Raw genomic sequence first — 24,420 nt, forward strand, 5'->3', positions numbered from 1 at the left:
GCCTGTCACCTAACCTAACCATAACTCTCCTACCATGGTCTGAACATAATAATAATACTATAATTATAATTTACAGTAGTAAAATACTAAAATATGTAAATCATACTTGTGAATTAGTTGTGATACTACGTAGTTCGAGTAGGAATTTTACTTTTTAGGTAAAGGAACATAGGAAATTAAATGTAAGTACTAAATATAATTTTGGTTTTGTGTAAAATTTATTTTAATTAATCACAAATTTTTTTTAGCTTATGTTCAAATTGTTTTCCACTGCTGTTGATGCAACATTCAAACCTTTGTGGGATAGATTCATAAACACGGTTTAGCATATCTGATGATATACTTTTACAGCCATTTTTAATGCGCTGTATCAAATCATCTAATGAAGTTGGTTGGGTGGCATACACTATATCTTTAAGGTACCCCCACAAAAAAAAATCAAGAGGAGTCAAATCTGGTGAACGAGGAGGCCATAATATTGGCCCATTTGTACCCATCCATTTTTCAGGAAACTGACTATTCAAGAAGTCTTTGACAATGTTACTGTTGTGAGGTGGAGCACCGTCTTGTTGTAACCACATTTCTTTTCGTACACTTAGGGGTACTTGTTCCAATAAATTGGGTAATTCGTTTGTCAAGAAATTCAAATATCGCACACCTGATAAAAGTATAGGTACTTTAAAAACATAATATTTATCATACACACATAATAGTATAATACATTGTACTTGATGATACTATTTTTTAAAATCTAACAAATGTCATCTTTTTCTTTCATTTCAATACATAACATATAGGTTACATACATAATACAACATTACATTACATATCTTATAATGTACAGTTAATTAACGTTTTACTTAATAAGAAATCACTTATACATTCAAATATTTTTGATACTTAATAAAATGTGTTGCATATTTTAGATGTGCACTTTTTGTAAATTTTAGCTCATAACTACTGACTCATATACTGTATACTGTATTTTACTTATTATACCTAATTTACCCGTTAAATTTCCATCATAAAAATATGGACCAATTATTTGTCCATTTAGGATTCCACACCAAACGTTGATGTTCCATTTAACTTGATGCTGTGTTTCATGCATCCATTCTGGATTTTGTTCTGACCAAAAATGAGAATTTCGACGATTCATTATACCATTATTACAAAATTTACTTTCATCAGTAAATAAGATTTTTGAAAAAATAAATCTATCCAATTCATACAAAACACACATTTTTGAAATAAATGTAAGTCTTTTTTTCATAATCTATTGGTCTTAATCCTTGAACCAATGACACTTTATATGGATATAACTTGTGTTTTTTTAAGATCCTATGTATAGTTTTTGACAAACCAATTTCATGTGCCAATATTCTCGTAGAAACATGTGGATTTATACTTATAGAAGCCAAAATTTCTACCTCTTGTTGTTCATTAACTACATTTTGTCTTACAGTACCAAGATCTCCATTAGGTAATCTACCTGGATTAATAAATTTAAAAAAAAAAAAATATGGCTTATATTGACTAAATTCTTAATGTTATAGGTAGATTATGAAATACCTGTTCTACGCATACAATTTTCAACATTTTGAAAAGTTTTTGGAGCTGGTGATTTTCTGTGAGGAAACCTTTGTTGATACAATGCAGCAGCCAGCCTATTACTTTTACCTACTTCACCATAAATTAATAACATATCAACATACTCAGAATTGCTATAAATATAAGGCATTTTAAGTTGAAATTAAATTTAATAGAAATAGGAATGAAGTTGTAATTTGTTCATGTGCTGTTATAAACAATATTAAATAATATTACAATATCTATGTTAATAAAATTATTAGAAGTGTTTTAGTTTTAATTAAATTATATTCGTTAAGTGTATTTTTATAAAAAATGTCAGATAGTAGAGCTTGAGCATTGTATAAGACTTTATTAATAAATAAACTGGTTTGATTAACATCCATGTATATTGCATTTAGTTATTATTTATTAGATTATGCAAATATGAAATAGTCTATTTTTTGGAACATTTACTTAATTAAATCTACCTATAAAAAGTATTTCCCAATTAATAATATATATTAAATATAAATATAAATATAAATTAAATAATATATATTATTTTTATATAATTATATTATTATATTATATTATACAACATATTAATGATCATTCAGGCTTTACACTTTATAAGGTTACAGTGGTTTTTAAGTTAAAAACAATTAAATAAAATTTTTTCATTTTTTAATCATGAACAGTTATCGTTTATCTCGGTCTGATTTGGGTTCTACGAGCTCAGTGAATGAATCGTCAGATATATTTAAAAAATATAAAAAATATAAAGAAATTAGCACGGAATTGCTTTCTGAAAATGAAGAGTTAAAACAGGTAATGCATATAGAAATAAACAATTTTCTTACTAGTTTATTAAAAAAAAATAATTATCATAAGTCATAAACTCATAACATATCATTTGAACAAATTTTTAACAATTTAATTAATGTACATCAATTTTAAAGTTCCAATCATAAAAAAAATATGGTTTTACTTTTAGGCAAAATTAAATTTAAGCCGTAAATATGAGCTGGAGGTTTTAAAGGTTTCTGATTTAGAGACGCTTAATAGTCAGTTGTTAGAGGATATAGCAAAATTGAAAACTTCTATGGTAAGTAAAATTAATTGAAATAAAACCACAATTTTACAAATAAATTATACTTAATTTTTTTATGTCATTATACTGCTTGTATACATATGATCATTATATTTGCAAGCTTTAAACAAAATTATAGGAAAATCAAAAAAAAGATTTTGATATAAATACAAAAGCTCTTCAAGGTATAGTGGATGAAGAGCATAACAAAAGACAAGAAACCAAAAAAGAACTTAACTTGTCAAAAGAGATGAACTCATCCCTAGGAAAGGAGATAATGGCATTAACATTGAAAACGGTAATGTAACAAATAATATAATAATAATAATACTGGTGTAAACGATTAACATTTTTATTTTTTTACAATGCATGCATGATGTACAATATTACAATTTTGAGTATACAAAAACAATTTGTTACTATACTAAAATAAATTAAAACTAATAAATAATAAATATGTTTACATATAATAAGTGGTGTATCTAATTAAAAAAAAAAAAAAAAAAAAACAATTTAAAATTTTAGTTTGGAGGGGACAATGTATTTTTGAATATAAAATGTACATTACTTTATTTTATAAAACGTATATTAATAACAAACTACTAAAATATTTACAAACAAAGAAGTAATTATAAAACTATTTTTAATTAATATTATTATAGCAAGAACTTCAACTTAATAAAAAAAACCAATGAGAAAATGCTAAATGAGATTATACACCATACAGTGGCAGTTGATAAAAAAGTAGACATAAACCTATATCTATTTAATGATTCTTTAAATAAAATATGATAAATTATTCACAACTGATTTTTTCTTCTAGTGTGAATCATGGTGGTGCCCTAAGCACTCGGATTTGGTAATGATTCATAAGAAGATGGCGATAGAAACTTTGAACGATAAAAAGGAGATCGATTTGGCACTAAAACGCCAAAATTACTGGTGTAGAGGCAATGAAGTAAATAAGAAAGAATTGATAACACTATAATATTTATTTGCTAAGTTATTAACTAATATTTTTTTAGATCAAATGTTGTGTGTTTGACCGTAAGACGGGGAAAGATAAACATTCTGCCCCCCCCTGATTGCTGGGTGCAATACCAAAAAAAGGTCAACACAAACAAGGACCAACAGACAAACCGGGAGAGCGAAACAATGTCTTTCGTTATTTTTGACGATGAAGGGGAAGAAATATAAAATAAGGATTTGTTAAATAAAAAAAATTGTATAAGAATGTTGAGTTCTTTTTTAATTTGTACCTAAATATCTCAATTTAAGTAAGAAACTTACTTTTGGCCATTACCTAATTTTAATTCAATAACATTCTGTTATAATGTTATAATTAGTGCTGTATCATATACATATGTATGTATTACATAATACATAATACATATTATAACCTAGGTTCTATCACTAAAGCTGAAAGTTGATGAATAAAAAAAATCAATACCTAATAATATAAGTTAACAATTTATTGACTAAATGTTCAAAACAAATAAGAGTATTATTATAATATTACGTAACGGTTTGCAACTAGCAGAGTATTCATGTATAATACAATAAACCCTTAAGTGTTTCAAGCAATTTAACCATCATCATAAGAAAGATTGATGTCACATATGTCATGTAGAAAATTTAAATTTTTTAATAAATAATATATTATGTGTAATGTCTATTTTTAGAAGAATTATTGATTTTGTAATTTATTTACTTGATCTGGTTTCTGGCAATATGTAAATCTTAAAAGGGATTTCAATTATACGTTGTATTTATTTTCTAATACAAGATCTGCAACAATTATTACAATAAATGCAATACAGATTTTTTTTTTATTATTATTTGTTTTTACAATCCATTAATATTGATAGTGGTGGGCCATCAAAAAATTAGCCATAGGCTGCGTGTTTGACATGCCCTTCTTACATTAAAATATATAAAGGGTCTTCAACCTAAAATCATAGTGAAAGATAACAATGAGAGTTAACTCATAATTTAATTTTTCTTCAATTTTATATGCTAATTCTCTTTAACCTTATGTCTCTGTTTAGTAGCATTTCTACATCTGAACATTATATCATATCAAAACCTAATTTTGTCAGTATAAAAAAAAAACACAATAATAGCTATTATATGTATTGTTAATTTTATAACATGAACATTTTTTATTTAATAATCTATAACAAATTGAGAACAATTATAATAGTTTTTAATTTTTTTTTCTGAAATTCTCATTTAAGTTGAAGGCCCCAGTCTTAAAACGTACATGACAAGTGTGACATTAATATTCCAATAATTTCAAATCATTAACTTGATTATTAAATGGATTGTTTTTTAGTAATACATAGTAATTAAGTGAACATACTTATACATATGCTATAAGATAGTCAGAAAAATACAACGCGTTTACCCACTACCAGGGATTTGTATCTACACATATTATTCAAGCTACAAAAAAAATTATAGTATTACCTTTTTTCCTGTTAAGATTATTGTAATAGGTAGGTATTTATTAAATTCATAATTTACTAAAATATTAATATTAGGTAGGTAAGTACCTGGCTAATTAGTAATTACCACAAAATTTTTTTTTTTTAAAGCTATACCTAATCTACCATTTACATTTTTTTTTTTTTATGATAAAATCAAACATTTGATTTATGTTGCTTTATATTTGAGATGAACTGGATACTATTTTTGGTCTTCTGATGGTTGTATGTAACTATGTAAGCATACTCTAAGTATGAGCGGTATAATTAGTAAGTATTAGTACCATTAAATGGCAAGGTACTAAGCAATAGTAATATGCTTATTGATTATAGAACAAAATTAAAAAAACCTCACCAAAAATACTTCTATGTTGATAACTGCTTAGCTTAGATTACCCTTCAATAAAAATAAGAATATAATACAATTGAGTTGAGTAGAAATTAGTTTAAAACAAATAATACTCACCTTAACAAAAATATTATTTTGCTATTAAATTAAAATCTTCATTATATTTTTTTTTGAAATTTTTTCTTGTTAAGTAATTTGAAGTTTTGAGGAATTGAAAATGTTATTTGATGTTTTATTTTTTGAATTTCTGTAGGCATCAAACTACTGATCAAATATTTATAAAGAATTATATCATAGTAAAATATAGTTAAATAGGTAATAAAATAATTATAACTTACCAACTAATGATAGGTAGGTAGGTACAAAATTGTTCAAATATACATATTTCCAAGAAAATCTTCAAAGAAATTGTGTTCAATCTGATAAGTCCATGAAAATATTACTCATACATTAAATACAATACAATTTTAATGTAATAGGTAGGTAGGTATTGCAAAATTTGTTTGACCCATAAAATAATATTAAAACTTTACTAAATAATATAATAGGTATTTTTATGTGTAGAGAATAATTGAAATTTAAAACACATGTTAATCTTTGTTACTTTGTAACTTTTTTTTATAAATATTAAGATATTGAGCAATTACATAATGTTTAAAAATGTGCTTTATAAGTACATTTATGATTTAGAGTTTATAATACAACTAAAAATTAGGAATAATTATTATTTAATTATTAAAATGAAATGGTAGACACTAGACACGATATTTTGTAATTTGGTAGTTTTTAATCAATTTGAATAATATAGTTTAATTGTTATCAAACGATAATTTGTTTTTCAATAAGTTATTTATCAAATCTTATCAGAAAGCGATACAAGATTATAATATCGAATATTATAATAATATTTATTTATTTATTTATTCGTATGACTGTTAATAATATTAATAATATAATAATATTAACTATTACGTATTTATAAGTTTACGGTCATAATACTTTTTTTTACTAAATCCAAAATAAACAAAATAAATTTATTTTATCTATTGATTATAAATTATAATTATTATTATAATATAACCGTATTTAATACTAGGTATTACAAATAATATGTACATATTGATTTTTTGTACTATAACTATTTAAAATTTCTTCAATAAATTTAGAAGAAGTAAAATAATATGCTTATTGCGAGCAACACTGAATGCGTTTAACGGTCGTACGAGCATGCGGGTCGCGGGACACATACAGGTTATCTGTATTTGTTACCACTATGCCACTATGGTATTAAATAATTCACTGTTTTTCTAGAAACTAGAAAAAATATTAAAAATCAGGAAATTAATGAAATCAAAATGTTGAAACGTCAATATTTTCAGAAAAATTAACTCTACAAAATGGCTATCTTCGATTTTTTTGAAAATAATTAAATAAAAAAATATATTTTTTAACTTTTTTACCAAAACATTAAAATAAATTAAAACATAAAATATTTGTAGTTCTTATTCCTGTGAGTCTTATTAAAAAATCAGAATTATGATATGTCCATTATTTCAGGAGATATCGCAATGGGTAAATCCTCGCGGGACACCCTGTATATATACTTCAATGGTATGGCTAATGCAAATTTTTATACATTTTTTGGTGAGATAAATATTGATTTAAATTAAGTAGATATTACGAAATTTAAGTAACAAGACGTTGTTAGTTTCTATGTATTTGAATCTTGCATGAATAATGAATCTAGGATTATTTATATAAACGGATAATCAATTTGCAACAAACAAATTTTTCTAAGTCTTTTGATAATATAATAGGGTACGTATATAAAAGTAATATAACCGACCATTATAGTAGAATAAAATTATGTCTTTAAATAAAATAAATGAATTTATTCTAGTTTATGAACTTTATAAAGTTTTTGAACAAAATATCGGGTTGAATTGTTAATTTTAGTTAATGTCAATACTTCACCTAACATTTTCTCATCTAAAAATGTCAAAACATTATTTTTTACCTAAGTCTAAAATTAAAATTAAAATTTTGATTATTTGAATTATAATAAATAGTAATCTCGAAAATAAATAGTGATATGTTTTTTTTTCTTGATTAAAAGAACAATCGTTAAATTCCAATCTTTAACTAAAATATCAAAAACTTAGTAACGAAAAAAAAGTACATTAGAAATAAGTATTTCTCTTAAACAGTAGAGAATATAATAAATGAATCGATATACAACCAAGAAAGTAATATTAAAAATACAACTTTGATTTTACAATTTATAATTAATATAAAAACTATGTCATATTTGTTATGCTTATCACTTTCAATAGAATAATAATATGGTAATATGTGTTCTAAGACTATATGGTAAATTGATATAAGGCAATTAACAAATTTCCTCCATATGAGCCTGCAAAGTCTAGATATTATCTAAATTATTAAAATTATTGTCTATATTTACTTTATAAATAAAAGTTATTTTTATTTATACTACTATCACATTATAAAGGGATCAACATTAAAGTTACATGTTTGTGAAGATTTTATGAATTGTTTTTTGTTTTTTTTTTCTTATTACTTATTTAATGCTTCTGATTTTTAATTTGTTATAAATTTCAATTAAAACTAAGGTTTTATTTATTTATAGCATTGAACTTCAATATTTTTGCTAGATCACAACCAGCTACTGTCTCTTCTATAAGCCTAGGCTTTGAGGATAATTATTTAAATTTTATGTTTTTATCTAAGCTATTGTTTCTTCATTATTTTTTAAATATAATAAATTTGTAATATAATTATTATTATTATTATTATTATTATTATAGTTACTGTATATTATAATATTTTTAATAATTTATTTTTTTTTTTTTTGTTTACTTCTACAACAGAAACACAGAATATTTGCTGGTGCTGCAGTAACGTATTGATATCTAAACAACAATGGGCAACTATCGTCACGAATCCTGAAATCTATCCAACATTCGTCTCGACATTTTCCCAATACTTGGCTTATAGTCAGTGTCAAAAGAAAGACTAAAACCAGAAGTTGAGTGTAGCGATTCATTTTTTCTTTGTGATATCTAGTATAACTTGCCAATTGTCAGAAGATGTTTACCGTAAATTGTGGCTGCAAACAGAAATCAAAACTTTAAAATGAATGTTAAACCAAGAAGGTTTTAACAATAGATTTTTCGTTGAACACGTTACATTTATTATCAAATCATAACATACCTGTAAATGTAATAATTTTATCATTAAAATATAGAATTATAAAGGAGGGTTTAAATAATGTAAATAATATTAAGTATTGAAACCCATCTGGAACTATAATATAAATATAATAGGTGTGTTTATTTATTTAAATTAAATATGGTATATTTAGAGGTTTTAACTTGTTTAACTCACAAAATACATAACTTAATTGACAAAGAGTAGTATGCTTTAGTTGTTCTGTGTCCTCTATATATTCGGTGAATGCAGTTACCCCGCTCACCCTATTGAAGACGTGACTGAGCGTCCCCTTCTTCTCTCCCTATCAATCATGTCTTTCACGTGAGTGACTTATCCCGCACCTTCCTCTCCCATCATTGTATATTATGTAGGTGCGTAACCGGCTTTGCCCCTCCCATTAATGCTTATCACATACTAGTTAGTAGTTGGGTCTTGTCACCCTCATCCACTGGGATAGATAATACTTTTTTCATCGATCATAACCCATTCGGCTCCCGTTTCTCTAAACTGCTACCGTCTAAAAAAGTTTAACGATCAGGTAAATTCTTAAATGGCTCTGGTATTTTACAACACAAATTCTTTTTCACTTTATACAGACTTAGGGCTGTCTCAAAAGAGATGTGGTTAAAAATGTCTTGGTGTACACTAAGTAAATTATTAAAATTATATAAAAAAAAATGTATAGTATAATATGAAAGATTAAATTTTTAACGTTAAAAAAATATAAAAAATACAAAAATATGTTTGAATAAATAAAAATACTGAAAAAAATTATAAATCGTAAATTTATTAGGCACAATTTTTTTACATAGTTTATGTGTGTTATTTTATTTGACGAAAACTCGTAAATGATTTTTTCGGCGAGCTGTTGTTTTTTTTTTTTTTTGATCAGACAAACGTGCATATGTCCAACAATAAAATTATTGTAAAGTTTACAATTATATAATTATACATTTTTGTACATTTTTTTTTGACGAGAACCGTTTGGGAATTTACCTATTCATAAAACCTTTTTGGATGGGAGCTGTTTGAAAATAAGCAAACAATAGTTGGAAGCCGTTTGGGATCTGACGTTTTCATCATATTTCTCTTAATATATCTAGAAATATAACTCAAAATATCAATTACATATTCTTCCAAGTGAGTAATATTTAGTTGCTGCAATTAAATTTGAATTTCTTTTTCATCTTCTTTGTAAGGTTCATTTTGTATATTTTTAATGTTTCTTTTTTCAGAACGAAATTCAATTACCTCATCAGCAGTTACATCAAAATTACAACAATTATCACTTTGTAGTTTGTATAGTAATATTTATAGTGAACAACAGCTGTCTTAAAGTAATTTTGAACTGACTTCAATTTGGATTATTATTACATACTCGCTTCTTAAACACACACAAGCAAAATATAGATCTAAATGATCTTGTGAAAATATGTCTTATGTACTTTTCATGTTGAATATAAATCCCACAGAAAACATTTTTCTACCGTTTACATATATTGGCATATTATCTTCTATTTGTATTTTTTTTTTTTTTTTTAAATATTTGGTTGTACTATTAAAAACAGATTTAATAGATTTAAAATTACTACTATTAATTGGACTTTTAAACCCTTTAACAAAGGGAATTCTAAAATTCAATATGTCAAATAACCTATCAATTTTCCTAATAAAGTATACTGTTGATTCACTTCCTTGAAATTCTACTATATCTCAGCGGTTATAAGCGAAAATAACCCATTATTTATGCGTCCATCGTATATTCGTATATAAAAATGAAATGTTCTACCCTTCGGTGGTGGGGGTAACGGATAACGTCAAAAGCGACTGCTCGTTTTTACGGTCAAGTCCGCGCTCCAGTATAATATGTTATCTATCTCAGTATCCTCATCTAATACTATCGCGCTTTATTGTAAATTAGTGTTATGTAGAATTTTTCAATACTCCAGTAAACATGCGCGCATGTATAATAATACATATATAACTTTTGCTCGATAATGTAAACGTTAAAATTTCTATAACTAACGAGTTAGTGTTATGTTATTCGAAATAACATTAATTTTGATAATGCCACGCTATTCGAAAAAAAAAATGTTTTTTGGAAATTATTTATCACGAGGAGTAATATATCGGTACTTTTTAAATTACACGACAATACTAGATTGCTGTTGAGGAGCTGCACACAATTCTCTAACAGTTATACCTGCTATGTATCAAACCTACACAGTCTGAGAGAAATAAAATTGGTATAAAATATTTTTACTTTATCTCACGATAAGTAATAATTCTATTTTCGTAATTAATGGTATATAACTATTTATATGGTTAGAAAAATTGTCGGGTGACGCCACTTCGAACATTTTAATACGGGGTAAAATCATGGATTCAACGTCAGTGAGTCTGGAGATAAGTAACTTTGATCTAGAGATCTATACACGTGTAATGGTAAACTTTTTAATATCAAAAAGGATAGAGCTATATCATTGTAATAATTACCCCTTAAACTGTATCAGGAGTGGTATGTCTAAGAATCGATGTGTGTACGAAAAAATGCGCACGCGCGCTCGTATCACTTTTGGCATGGATCAATATCTATCGTGAAGAAATCGATAATGAGATAAATTTAAGGCTGAACTCTACCTTTTCAATATTAACGGATTATCATTTTACACATGAGATTCGGGGACTAGATGTCCAAATGATCGATACGCTAGACCAATGGTTCCCAACCTTATTTATTCTACGCCCCCTTTATAGATTTTCAAAAATCTCGCCCCCTCCCCACCTATAAATTGACAAATTATAATTTTTTTATTTACTTTACATTTTAAAAATAAACTATATAATATTCGGAAAGACTATTTTTTTATTGATGATAGTAATTATAAAATATAAATTATTGTAAATAATATAGTATTATATCTAATAAAATTTTAAATAGGTACAATAAAATTTGATAAATAAAAATTTTACTTTGTGATGACTGCCTGCGCCTCTCCAGCGATGTGTATACGCCCCCCAGGTTGGGAACCACTGCGCTAGTCGATGCACTTATATTCAAATAAGTGGTAGGGCTATATATGCTATAAATGCTCTTTCATCCACCTACGACATCCATTTTAATGTAAAAAATTTTTAGAAATATACCCGTTAATTTATTACAAAACATATAAGTTTATAACAAATAATTGTCTTTATTAATATTTTGTTAATTAATTTAACAAAGTATTTAACATAATTTAGTATACAGTTTAAATTTATATATAATTTCTAATAACTTTCATTATCTATTTATATTAATTCTTCTTTTGTATATGATACCACCTATGATATTGTTAAAAATAAATTACAATATTATTATATCTTGTTAATATTTGACTCACGATTTGTGTTGTGTAATTGATAATTTTTTTAATGATATATATATATATATATTATATTTCATGTATAAAATAAAAAATATTTTATTTGAAATACTCATCGGTATAAATATTGTATACCCAAATGGATAATTAAACGTAATGAACTGGAGTGAATAAAATAACAATTATAGACACGGTATAATAATGAGTTAGGAAAGCGCATTAACTGATATATTTAGTAAACTATGTCCATTATTTAATATTTATATGATATATCGGTAATGAAGGTCTAACATTGCTATTGACAATATATTTAACGCGGTATACTGTTATAACTGTTAAGATACTTTAGTACTTTACACATCACTGATTCGTGACAAAGCGTAGGGTGAACAAACAAAATATACACCTATACTTTAATTTCCGATAGCGACTTGTTTTACGATAGTTTCTGAAATCATTGACATGTTTCATATAATATAAAAATTACAGTTACAAATATATACACAATCGATGTTATGTGATACGATGGTTGGAGGCAAGTGAATACAATAATATAATGTATTGTATTGTAATAAATGTTCATATTGTGTACATGAAAATAGATTTCCTTGTTCTATATATTATATGATAACCTTTTATATAGTTCTATCAATATCTTTAATAATATATTATGATGGTTTTATTAGTTTAATATAAATATTATATCTAAATAATATGATATTATATTATGTTTTGTAATAATTTTTAACTCCATAAAACATCGTGTGAAATTTGAGGAATATTTTTCAATGATTTTTCATTGTATTTATATTTATAATATAATAGCTGTCAAGCAATGTGTACGTTAAATACATTGATTACATGTATAGGAGTGTGGTATAGGTCATATTATATTTATTATTTTCATATTCACTAAGCTAAGCAATTTTAAGCATATCGTGTAATGTAATACTATTCTTGCTATTATTTCTTTAGTATAAATGTTATACATAATATGTAAATACGATAATAATTGTTAATTATTTAATAGTATATGATAATATTTTAAGCTATGGGTTACTGAAATATTACTTATTCACTATGTTAGGTGACAAACTTAAAAAATATTTTCAATTATTTTGGTTGTGTTTAAATATATTATTATATTATAAATACATAATAAAAATAGTTGGAAAGAGATTCTATGCGCGTTATGTATACTGTTTACATGTATAAAGGAGAGTGGTATAGAACATTTATTTATTATTATCATATTTACTAAGTATGGCAATAAATTATGAACATTATAATGTTACGTAAATACAATAATATATATTATTATATTTTTTAATCAGATAGAACGTTTATTTGTTATTGTCATATTTACTATAAGTACACTGTGTAAAATGGTATTGCCCATATGTGTGAGATAAACAAATGACTATTTCTGATACGACATTAGAAAATTATATAACCACTTATTATATCCAATATTATAATATATTCTAGCATGAATAACCTTAGCTAGTATTATAGTCTTAAAATATTTTATTGTGCTATTTAGAAGTTTAGAACATTTTATTTATAGTGTAATGTATAGTATAATATTAAAATTAATATTATTTCATTATCGATAAATATGATAATATGACGAATCTTAGTTGCAGGCATAGACACATGTAAATAAAATAATATATATATATTGATTATTATTTTATCATCTAGAAATGGATAATAATATCAAATTAGCGGTATAATATTTTATATGATATTAAAGCGATCACGCTAACGCTAGATTAATTGTTGGTGTGGTAGAAAATCATAAATTAGCTCATTATGTCTAATATTATATGTAGTTACTTTTAATATTCAAATGCAATTATTCCATGAATATATCTTTTTTTTTTTAAATTTTTTAGCAATTAATCGTATAACCGTATAGCCAAACATTTCAAAACGTATTTACTTCCTCTTCTACTTGTTTTTAAATAATATTATATTATGATAAGATTTTAAGCTATGAGATATAATTTATTCACTTATTAACTTATTATGTTTAATGATAAACTTAGAAAATATTTTCAATTATTTTATTTAAATATTATATGACATATTATATCATGAATATAATTCTGATGATGTGTATAAAGGATGACAGTATAGAACGCATCAATATTTATGTACAGAATCATCTAAAACATACTACAACAAAGCTAGCATAGAAACAATAAAGAAAGACGAAAAATATTTTTTAAAACCAACATGTATAATATAAAGGTGCTGCAGGTGATTGTCAAGTATTTTATGGATGATCTATGACTAAAATTAAATTAAAATAAACGTAAAAGATCTAATTTCTATAAACAAGTGTGAAAAAAATATTTTACTTTGAGGTTTTTTAATTGTATACTTACTTTTTAAATGCATTGTACTAAATAATTATAAATATAATCAATATTTTATGCTTTATAATGAAATACTATGTGAACAATATTAAATATTATGTTTCATTTTCCAAAATAAGTGTTGATTTGATATTAATTTAAATATAATATTTATTGTGTAAGATTCATAAAGATGTTAAAATACGGTTTTTTTTTTTTTGTATAAATACTGTATTATATCGTATAAAACCTTATAGTACCTTAAATTATCAAAAAATTAACACAGATTATAAAACCTATAAAACTATAAAAAAAATTGTTTTATGCCATCCGTATAAATAATTTTATACCATGTGTTTAATACCTTATATAATAAAGTTTTTTACCACTGTATAATAGAAACTCACATCTCTAAAAATCCACGATAAAAATTGTAGGTATTTTAATCATAATATATAAGAAATATAAATGTTTAACATTACCAAAGGAATTTGATCGATATTTGTTGTTGACGTTGTTTCTCGTATAAATCTTATTTGATCTGTAAGTGTATTGACTAAAAACTATACTGAACACAAACCTTTAACAGACTAAGCACGTAATGATAAAATGACTCTACACACTAAATACTTAAAATGAGATAATTGTATATTTTAATTGTTGTACACATAATTATTTGTTATTATAAGTAATCTCAGTGGTCCAATACTATTTTTTAATTATTATAAATACTGATATTTTTTTATTCTAATAGGATCACAATTAATTATATTGAAATAATACTGAACTAATATATTGTATTAATGTATAGTGAATAATTTCTTATAACAATTAACAAAAAATAATAAAGAAATGTGTGATGTCTTTTCCAAGATATGTTAGGTTAGGTTTTATTTATTAATTAAATATAAATTAAAATATTTAAAATTTTGAATGAATTAAAAAGATCTTTTCGTCTTAAAACGGGATTTTTATATTGTTTTAAATGGCTCTAAAAAAATTCCAATGTGTTACATATCGATTAAATTCTTTTTAAGGAAATAGAAATTATTTTTTAAATATTTTAGTAGTCTGATAAACGTAAAAAATAACACTATTATCACTATAATATACAACACATCTAGACATTCATTAGTTATTGATTTCAAACTCATAAACATTCTACAAGTGTCATGACAATGTATTGTATTTTTTTTTTTTAATTTTTATTAAATACATTCAATTCCGCTTAATGGAGACACCAATTAATAAGGACAATCGTTTTATAGAAACAATTCTTTAATTATGTAAACAAATATATACTTATTTTTCTTAATAAGATAAAAAACATAATAAAAAAAATAAAAAATATGTGTATATACTTTATATGTAGGTATGCATTTTTATAAATAATTAGGTTATAATATCATGTTTTTATTTCTGCATTATTAAATAATTTCTATAATTGTATGTAATTTTTAAAAATAAAAATATATAAAAAAGATTAGTTTTTCAACAAATTTATATATTCGTTTTTATATTTCGGGTTATTAAGAAAACCACTTTATTGGGACAAAATAACATGCAATTGATATGTAACAATAAAGCAGAATCGACTGTATATTGTTTTATGTTTTATTTTATATTTGTTTTATGGAATACATTTTCGGAATTTATTTTATTATTTTTTTTTAGTGTGTTTTAAAACATTATTTCTCATTTACTTTAAACATGACCGGTTCAATCGCTAACATGAAAACAATTTACAAACAGAAGAATTTTACATATGTATCACCAACACCGCCTGCAAAGCTCATAGCTGCAGAATTGCATACTTAACTTCGCCGATCGCAAGTTTTTAAATGTGAGATTCGATTCAGAAGATGAGTTTAATATTTTAATTCACATATTTACACCATAGTGTTATGGGTGCATATATTTTAAAGATATTTTTAGACATATGGCTATAAATTATTATATAAATATTTAACTGATGTATGATATACTGTCAGCCATATTAGATGCGTCACAAAAGGTTGAAAACGATTTTTTTTGGAAAATTAGCTTACCATCTTATCAAACATAATATATTGAAAAGAAAATATGTTCGTTATAGAATCGAAGAAAAAAAGAAGAATGTCGTGTATTACTCAATAGAAAAAAATTGTGGAAATTACAAAATCTGGAGGATAGTTTCTTTTTGAAACGATCATATGAAAAACCAATATCATACGACCAGTTGTTTTAAATCAATTTGCGTTGATAGGTAATTATATTGTCCGAGAATTTACCTATGTTAAATCACCACTAAAAACAAACGAAGAAATGATCATTTTTATTAAAAGCCTTCGGGATGATCAGAATCGTGACTTAAATTGTGTTATTCAGTTGAAAATATTTGCAATAAGACAATTAACTGAACAATGGACACAGCAGTGAGTCGGGGAAATGTCACCAGAGATAAATCTTTAAATTTTATCATTTGTAAAAATATTTAACGTATTTTATTATTTTAAGTAGTTATTATTTCACTTATGCCACAGCCGTCACCATTTTTTTTCATATTTTTACTTATAAGAAAATAAGGTAATATAATATATAAAAAAAAAAATAAGGTAAAAAAAAAAAAAAATAATATGAGGTATAAAAAACATATAAACAAAACCGTTTGAAGTTGAAATAATGAAAAAAACATAGCTAAAATGTTTAATGCAAAACTGTTACAACTCAAAAATTTAATTCAAATCGGTTTGATTGAAACATTCAATGTTTTAATCCTTAAATAGACATTAATATGCGTTGCTTAGTTATGAAATAATTGTTTACTTAAATTACATTATAAAATTGACAAGACTTTTTTTACATTCCTGAAAAAAGTATTTTTTTAGTTCTAAATTCTGACGGTTTTGATATAGCTGCGCGATATGTGTTCAAAGATTTTCAGAGGCGGCCTATCAAAGCTCACGTAAATAACATAGAACATTTTCTTTTATAATTTAATAAAATCGTATTTGATTTTTTTTTATAGTTCTATTAGTTTCAATAATTTTTGTGAAGGTTTATATCCAGCCGTTCGTTTTATGAGGTAATATTAAATATCATGATTTACATAGTAATATTTACCTAGTGGTAATTTTTCAATTTCTATAAATTGAAAAAAAGTAAAAAACTTTTAAATAATTGTGTAAAATGTATGTCAGTTTATCAAGAATAGCTTTTTACATTCGTGTAATAATGAAAATAATTTAATATAAATATATGACTATCAATTATTTTCATAGTATTATTAATATTATTTTAAGTTTATTTTCTATAATTCAAATCGTAACTATCAGATATCGTTGATAATCAAATACTTCCTTGAAGAGCTTTTCTTTTTCGTTAAGTTTTAGATTTACTAATAATGTTTCAATATTGGTTCATTAAATTTTAGACCATAGGTTGTGAGGGAAATATCTATTTAGTCATGATTTCCATTAAATTTATACATTTTAAAAGTTAGAGCTTGGTTTTATCGATTTATATAATTTAAAATGTTAAATAAAATAAAGAAATATACATTTCTATGACATTTTGTGTACCCATCTCATATTTTTCAAAAATAAATTTAGAAAAAAGTTATTGAAATATTATAATCATTATATTTTGTAGTGAATTTTGCTCTTTTATTATTTTTATTTTTACTTTTTTTATCTTCACTATACTTGATTGTATAGCTGTAAGACCAAAAATCAGAATATGTATATCAATCATGAGATGCATCGACGTATCGTTGAAAATAAAGCCAAGTTTCCAGTGCAAAGAAAAGTAAAAATGGCACCGAAAGCAATTTACCAATCAAAAGTTGAGTTTGGTCCATGGTACATACAACAGTTACAGCAAAGTTGCTTAGGCGCAGCAGCAGGATATTTCTTCTGGACAGGAATATCAAAGTCCGTATGCACCGTAGCTGCAATTATTTTAAAAAGTGTCAATTGACAAGTAATATTTGTGTATTTTAAAAGGATGAAATAGTCGATTCAAAAATCTAGTCCTACTCCCTACTCCTTACTCCTACTACCTGCCGCTATAGCCAGTGCTAATTATTAGTTTTCAGTTATTATCTATCACATTGTTATCAGTTATCACATTGTTATCAGTTATCACATTTTTATCATTTATCAGTGTTTTCGTATTTTTTTTTGTTATTCAAAAACGAATATAGATGATTCTTGAAATGTTCACTTAAAGCTTAAATTATAGTTTTCAAAATATGTTGCCTCATTTTAAGTTATTAATAGGCATAACAATTTTTTCTATAAATGGCAATAAAAAAATTATTGCTTGGTTAAATTTTTTAAAAACTGATTTAACGTCAATTGTTTTTAAATATGTATAAACATAAAACAAAACCATAGGCAACATTTTTTTGTATTTATTTTAATTTTACATTAATTCAAAGTCGTTAAAATCACAAAGCTTTACTATCTACAAGTATTTCAAAGTAATAAATGTACTAAATCTTCATTTATTATAACTAAGTTTTAAATTGAATACAATGTTCCCCTGAAGTAGTTTATACTGTAACTAAAAAATAATTATTTTTATATATTATATTAATTGTAGTTGCCTATTTTTAATATAAATAAATTTAGGGCTTGAATTTGAAAAAAATATTTTGCTATACGTCATTTACAATTAAAACGTTATTCAACATTTGCGTTTATCGTTATTTAGAATTAAAACGTTATTCAACTTTTGCGTTTAACGTTATTTAAAGTTAAAATGTTTAGTATATTTCATAATTTATAACTATTAAATAATTGGAAATTAATTATTTCTTTTTATAATATACTATATATATAACGTTTTGTTTTGTTTGATCATACATTATGTTAATTGTTATGTTTTGTTATGTATTATTTAATTATTTTATGTTTATCGTTTTCCGTTATAATTACGTTTACAAATTGCAACCGTTATTTGTGAAATATAATGTTTTAATCATAACGTTATTATAACGTTTGCAAACCCTGTAAATAATGAATTTTGTCAAAACTATATATTTTAGTGATGAATAATGATGTTAATTATTCCGATATAATTAAAAACATTAATTGTTGGAACTTAAGTTGTTGACATATATTATAAATTTAACTACATGCAATTATATTTTACATAAATGTAGATTCATTTTAAAATATTATCTATTAATTCAATGAACCTATTCATATCATTTTACGGTAAAGTGGTATTAATTTAACTATTATAATTCAGTATTCATTTTTTTACTACATTTTCAATTTTCATTAGGTAGTATAACAAATTATGATGACACGGCGTTCTGGATAGGCATTTTAGCTACATCTTAGACCAATTTTCAATACACACACCTAACGCTAAAAAAAAAATAATAAAAAAAAAATTAATATTATATCAGATAACGAAATATTTTAAATGTAGCTTCATCGATCTGCTAGAACTCTATTATAAATTTCAAATACTGAAAAATATGCTACCTTTATTCAGTCCCTTAAATGACAAAAAATAAAACAACAAGCTGAAATTATTTTAGGTCTATTTTATCTTTGGATTAATTCTAGAAATATACACATTTTTGATAAATTATGTGTATATTGCGTAAAACAAAAAATAAATTGTACCTGTATTTTTTTTTTTTAAATGATCAATGCAAGTTTATAATTTTTCGTTCACATTTTTAAATTACATCGTTTAACGAACTTGCATTGTCACGTAGTAGGGTTTTGTCTAGCTTTTCAGGAACAGGGTCAATAATTTCATAAGAGAGAATCCGATTTCCATTGCAACAGATGTCATTTTTACTGGATTCACTTCGATGTTCAGCATTGAATAGCAAAGTTATCTACTTGGTGAATTTGTGAAGTGACGACTTGTCTTATCTAGCTGGATTGCTCAAGTTAGATTCTAACAAAACCTACAGCATCAATGAGACGGACGTCATATTAATCTTAGCAGCAAGCATCATCACTTCTGCGTCCATTAACTAAATGCGAAGTCTCATCCGTAGATTTGTGTAGTTTCTTAAGACGATTTTACTGCTCCGTATTGAGCAGTTTGGTTGAAATCTGCTAAATCCAGTAAGTGTACGATAATCTACTGTAAGTTTTAATATAACATTTAAAATTTTTTTTTAATATTATGTAATTCATAAAAAGCCGTAGCAGGCGTCGCCAAGATGACGTGAGATTTAAATTGTATTTTATAACACACTACTGTATGACACGTTGTTTTATTGTTATAACAAACCAGGTAAAAAATACTAATAAATTAAACTAAAATAAAATCAATAAAAAAAAAAAAAAAATAAATAAATAATTAAACAAGTGAATTGTATATTATTACTGTAACAGAAGTTTTTTTATCCTAAGATTACGATAAAACTATGTATTATGGGAGAATAAAAAATAAATTAATAAATAAAAAACGAAAATTGGTGCACTAAAAATAATTTTCCCGACGACGCTTTACCATAAATAATTATTATGCCGGTTCGTGTCATACGTATCCACCCAGTGGCCCCGATTTATACTTCATGTAGAGGGGAAAAATGCTGGTTTTTAGTTTTACTCGTTAAAAAAAAAAAATCATGTTAAACTTTTAGTATCTTATATTCTTATTTATTTTTAATTATATACGGATAAGATTGCTGTATAAGAAAATAATTTTTTTTAAATAATTAATACATACTCGTATTATTTTATCAAAAACTATGAGAAAAAAATTATAATTACATTACATAATAATCAGTTTCTTAAAATTTAAAAATAATATATCATAGTTATGATAGAATATTATAATATAATATATAACCTAGTAAACTGCTATACTATTGTTACCTATACTTTATACTTACCATTATTGTTAAACGATGACTACTAAATACTGATCAGCAATAAGTGATAATTTATTACCACACCCACCTACCTGGCTAACCCCCCATAAAGAGTTCTGAGGAATTTACCACCGTTGATACCCGCGATCGGCGCCACTTAACGAACTATCTGCATCCACTTGCGTTATTTAGTTTCAAGAGAAAGATAATGTAATAAAAGTATTCGTATAACACTCTCGCACATGTGAGTAGTGTATATAATGTAACCAATGTAAATTTTATGAATGAATATAAAATTTTCTTTGAGTTTGATCTAGTATGTTGCTAACACTCGTAATAGTAATTTTTTTAAGTATTTAATGTACTTTCTTCCGATGGTTTCTGTAATAAATATTTAAGTAGAACTGAAATAATGATATAACGTGTATTAGTATTTTTAAATTGACCCGCGCAAGCGTGGATATTGTATATCCGAAGCGCCGTATTATATTTTTATTTTTTAATATGGATCTTCGTTTGACATTTAATAATATAATCATTATGACATTAGGTACCAAATTACTATTATTTATTTAATAAAATCACATAAATACTTAAAGGCTATGTTAATTATATGAGAACGATTTTTTTTAATCACTTTAATAATAGATATTTAATAAAGTCATTTATGTATTTCATACTTCGTCTACAGCTATTGTCAAAAATAAAAAAAAACCTATGTGAGTGCCTTCGTACTTACGAATGATGTGTAAACATCTTAGCTGCAGTACGACTTTGATTGGGGAATATAATGTCATGGTTTGAGTAGGAATTTGTATAATCAGATAACAATAATCATACAAGATCGTGTTCTCTTTAAAATTTATATTTAACTTTTTTATTTTTATTTATATATATATATATTTTTTTATTATATATAATATATATATATATATATATTATAATTATTTATTATATATTATTAATTATGATATATTATATATCGTCAGCCTATTTAGCAAACGGCGTAACTCCAAAAAATTCAAATTTCATTTTCTCATGTCATTCAATGGAAAAAAAAATATGCGTCAATTGGTATCATAATCATAATATTTAAGTGTGTTTTATTCCATCAAACCGGTGTTAATTGATACGCATTAGTCGTAACTCCGATAAACAAATAATTTAATTTCTATAGAAACTGGTGTATCTCAATGTATATAATATTATAAATACAGTGTGTCCCGTTTTAAATGTACCACTAAATATCTCAGCCCTATAATCTTAGATTGAAATACGGTTTGCTGCAATAGCTAAGGGGTACTGAAGTACACATTTAAGGACAAATTTCAAATTTTTAACTCTTGTAGTATGCGCATGCGCAATACAAATTTTTTTTTTTTTAATTGCAACACCTATTTTTGTCACCGGATATGGATAGATTATTTTATTCTAAGTAATTTTGATCCATTGACCATAGTTCTAAACCGAAAATTGAATGAGTTACACCTTTTGGAAATTTTAAAATAATTAAATTTTTTCGATTTTACCAAAAACATTTATTGTTTTAAATTTGAATTGAGTGATTTTTTCATAGATTTTAATAAAGAATGTGAAGTAGGAAATTAAATAAAAAATACTCCGTTACATTGTTTTGACCTAAAAGATAGGAAGACGTTATTCAGATTTCTTAACTTTGCTACCGATGATGTTGGAAGATGTCTCTTTATTACTTCGTCAAAACTTATTTTTTTCAACAGGATGGAGCACCCGCTCATAATGCCATTATTATAAGACAACAGTTAAATGAAATGTTTAGAAATCGATGGATGGGAACTCACGGGCCAGTGGAATGGCCCCCACGGTCACCTGATCTAACACCATTAGATTTTTTTTTATGGGGTCATTTAAAGACTGTTGTTTATGCAGATCCACCAGCAAACTTACAGGATTTAAAAAATAAAATAACGGTAGCGTGCAGACAATTAACAAAAGAACAAATTTTGGCAGCAACCTATAGAGAAGTGAGTCGTCGATTGGAAATGTGTTTAGAAAAAAACGGAAGAAATTTTGAACATTTTATTAGATAAAAAAAATAAACATAAGTCAAAACAATGTAACGGAGTATTTTTTATTTAATTTCCTACTTCACATTCTTTATTAAAATCTATGAAAAAATCACTCAATTCAAATTTAAAACAATAAATGTTTTTGGTAAAATCGAAAAAATTTAATTATTTTAAAATTTCCAAAAGGTGTAACTCATTCAATTTTAGGTTTAGAACTATTGTTGCCGCCGTGGACGCGGCACAATAATAAACAATATAATTATATAACGAACGAGCGAACGTACGAGTCACCGCCGATCGAACACACACACACAATCACCATTTAAATTATTGTTTTATTTTTGTATGTTTTTATTTGTGTCCGTGAATTATATAACATTTAGATAATCGCCACTATCGTGCCGCCAGCGGATCGCTGTGCGAATATATGCTTGACCCCGTATTTTGTCTTCCACCGTACGTAATCAGTAAGACCGACTCGCGTTTAGGATTTTCATCTTATTTTATATTATATTTAACATTGTATTATTATTTCTAAAATTGTAAAATTATTATTCTCATATTTTTACGTGCGAGAGCCACAAGGGCCATTTAAATTTTGTGTTTCGTGTGTGCACCGTGCAATTTTATTTATTATACCTATTTTGTATTAGATTTTCGTATAGCTAGTAACTACAGGAGAACCAGCTGGCCAGTCTGCGCTCCACAAACTGTAAGTTATTTTATTATTATTATTTGTTGGGCCAGGAGCCACGTTTTATTTTATTATATTTGTTTGGTCATAAGGGCCGCAAATCATTCACATACATTTTTAATATACGAGCCACAGCTCTAATAGCTGTGTAAGCATAAATTGTATTCGGTTCGACCATAAGGGTCGTTCCTTTTTATATATCTTATTCATACGATATAGATGGTAGAAGTCATATAATACTACTACATTGTTGTGAGCTAAGTGGCTGATTAAGGTATTGTATTTTCATATAGGGATCGATAGCAGCACCCATATGATTACTTTACTTGTATTGGGCCAGAATAGGCCACGCCTATATTATATCTATTTGTTGTGTAAACAGGCCAT

The 24,420-nt window shown here is 25.2% G+C and overlaps 2 protein-coding genes across 2 annotated transcripts; one reads left to right on the forward strand and one right to left on the reverse strand.

The window, feature by feature from the left end:
* Positions 1–227: 227 nt before the first annotated feature.
* LOC112599422 lies at positions 228–1,159 on the reverse strand. The gene is made up of 2 exons (XM_025346332.1): positions 1,009–1,159; positions 228–658 (listed from the first exon to the last, which is right to left on the reverse strand). Exons 1-2 carry the CDS (start codon positions 1,157–1,159, stop codon positions 228–230), a joined length of 582 nt encoding a protein of 193 aa, XP_025202117.1.
* Positions 1,160–18,251: 17,092 nt separating this feature from the next.
* On the forward strand, positions 18,252–23,360 carry LOC112599421. Its single transcript, XM_025346331.1, has 2 exons — positions 18,252–18,374; positions 23,031–23,360. The coding sequence occupies exons 1-2, from the start codon at positions 18,252–18,254 to the stop codon at positions 23,358–23,360; spliced, it is 453 nt and encodes a 150-aa protein (XP_025202116.1).
* The last annotated feature ends 1,060 nt before the right edge of the window (positions 23,361–24,420 follow it).

The sequence above is a fragment of the Melanaphis sacchari genome, unplaced genomic scaffold (genome assembly GCF_002803265.2).
Source record: "Melanaphis sacchari strain LSU unplaced genomic scaffold, SCAv2.0 Contig511_pilon_pilon, whole genome shotgun sequence".
Taxonomy (NCBI): domain Eukaryota; kingdom Metazoa; phylum Arthropoda; class Insecta; order Hemiptera; family Aphididae; genus Melanaphis; species Melanaphis sacchari.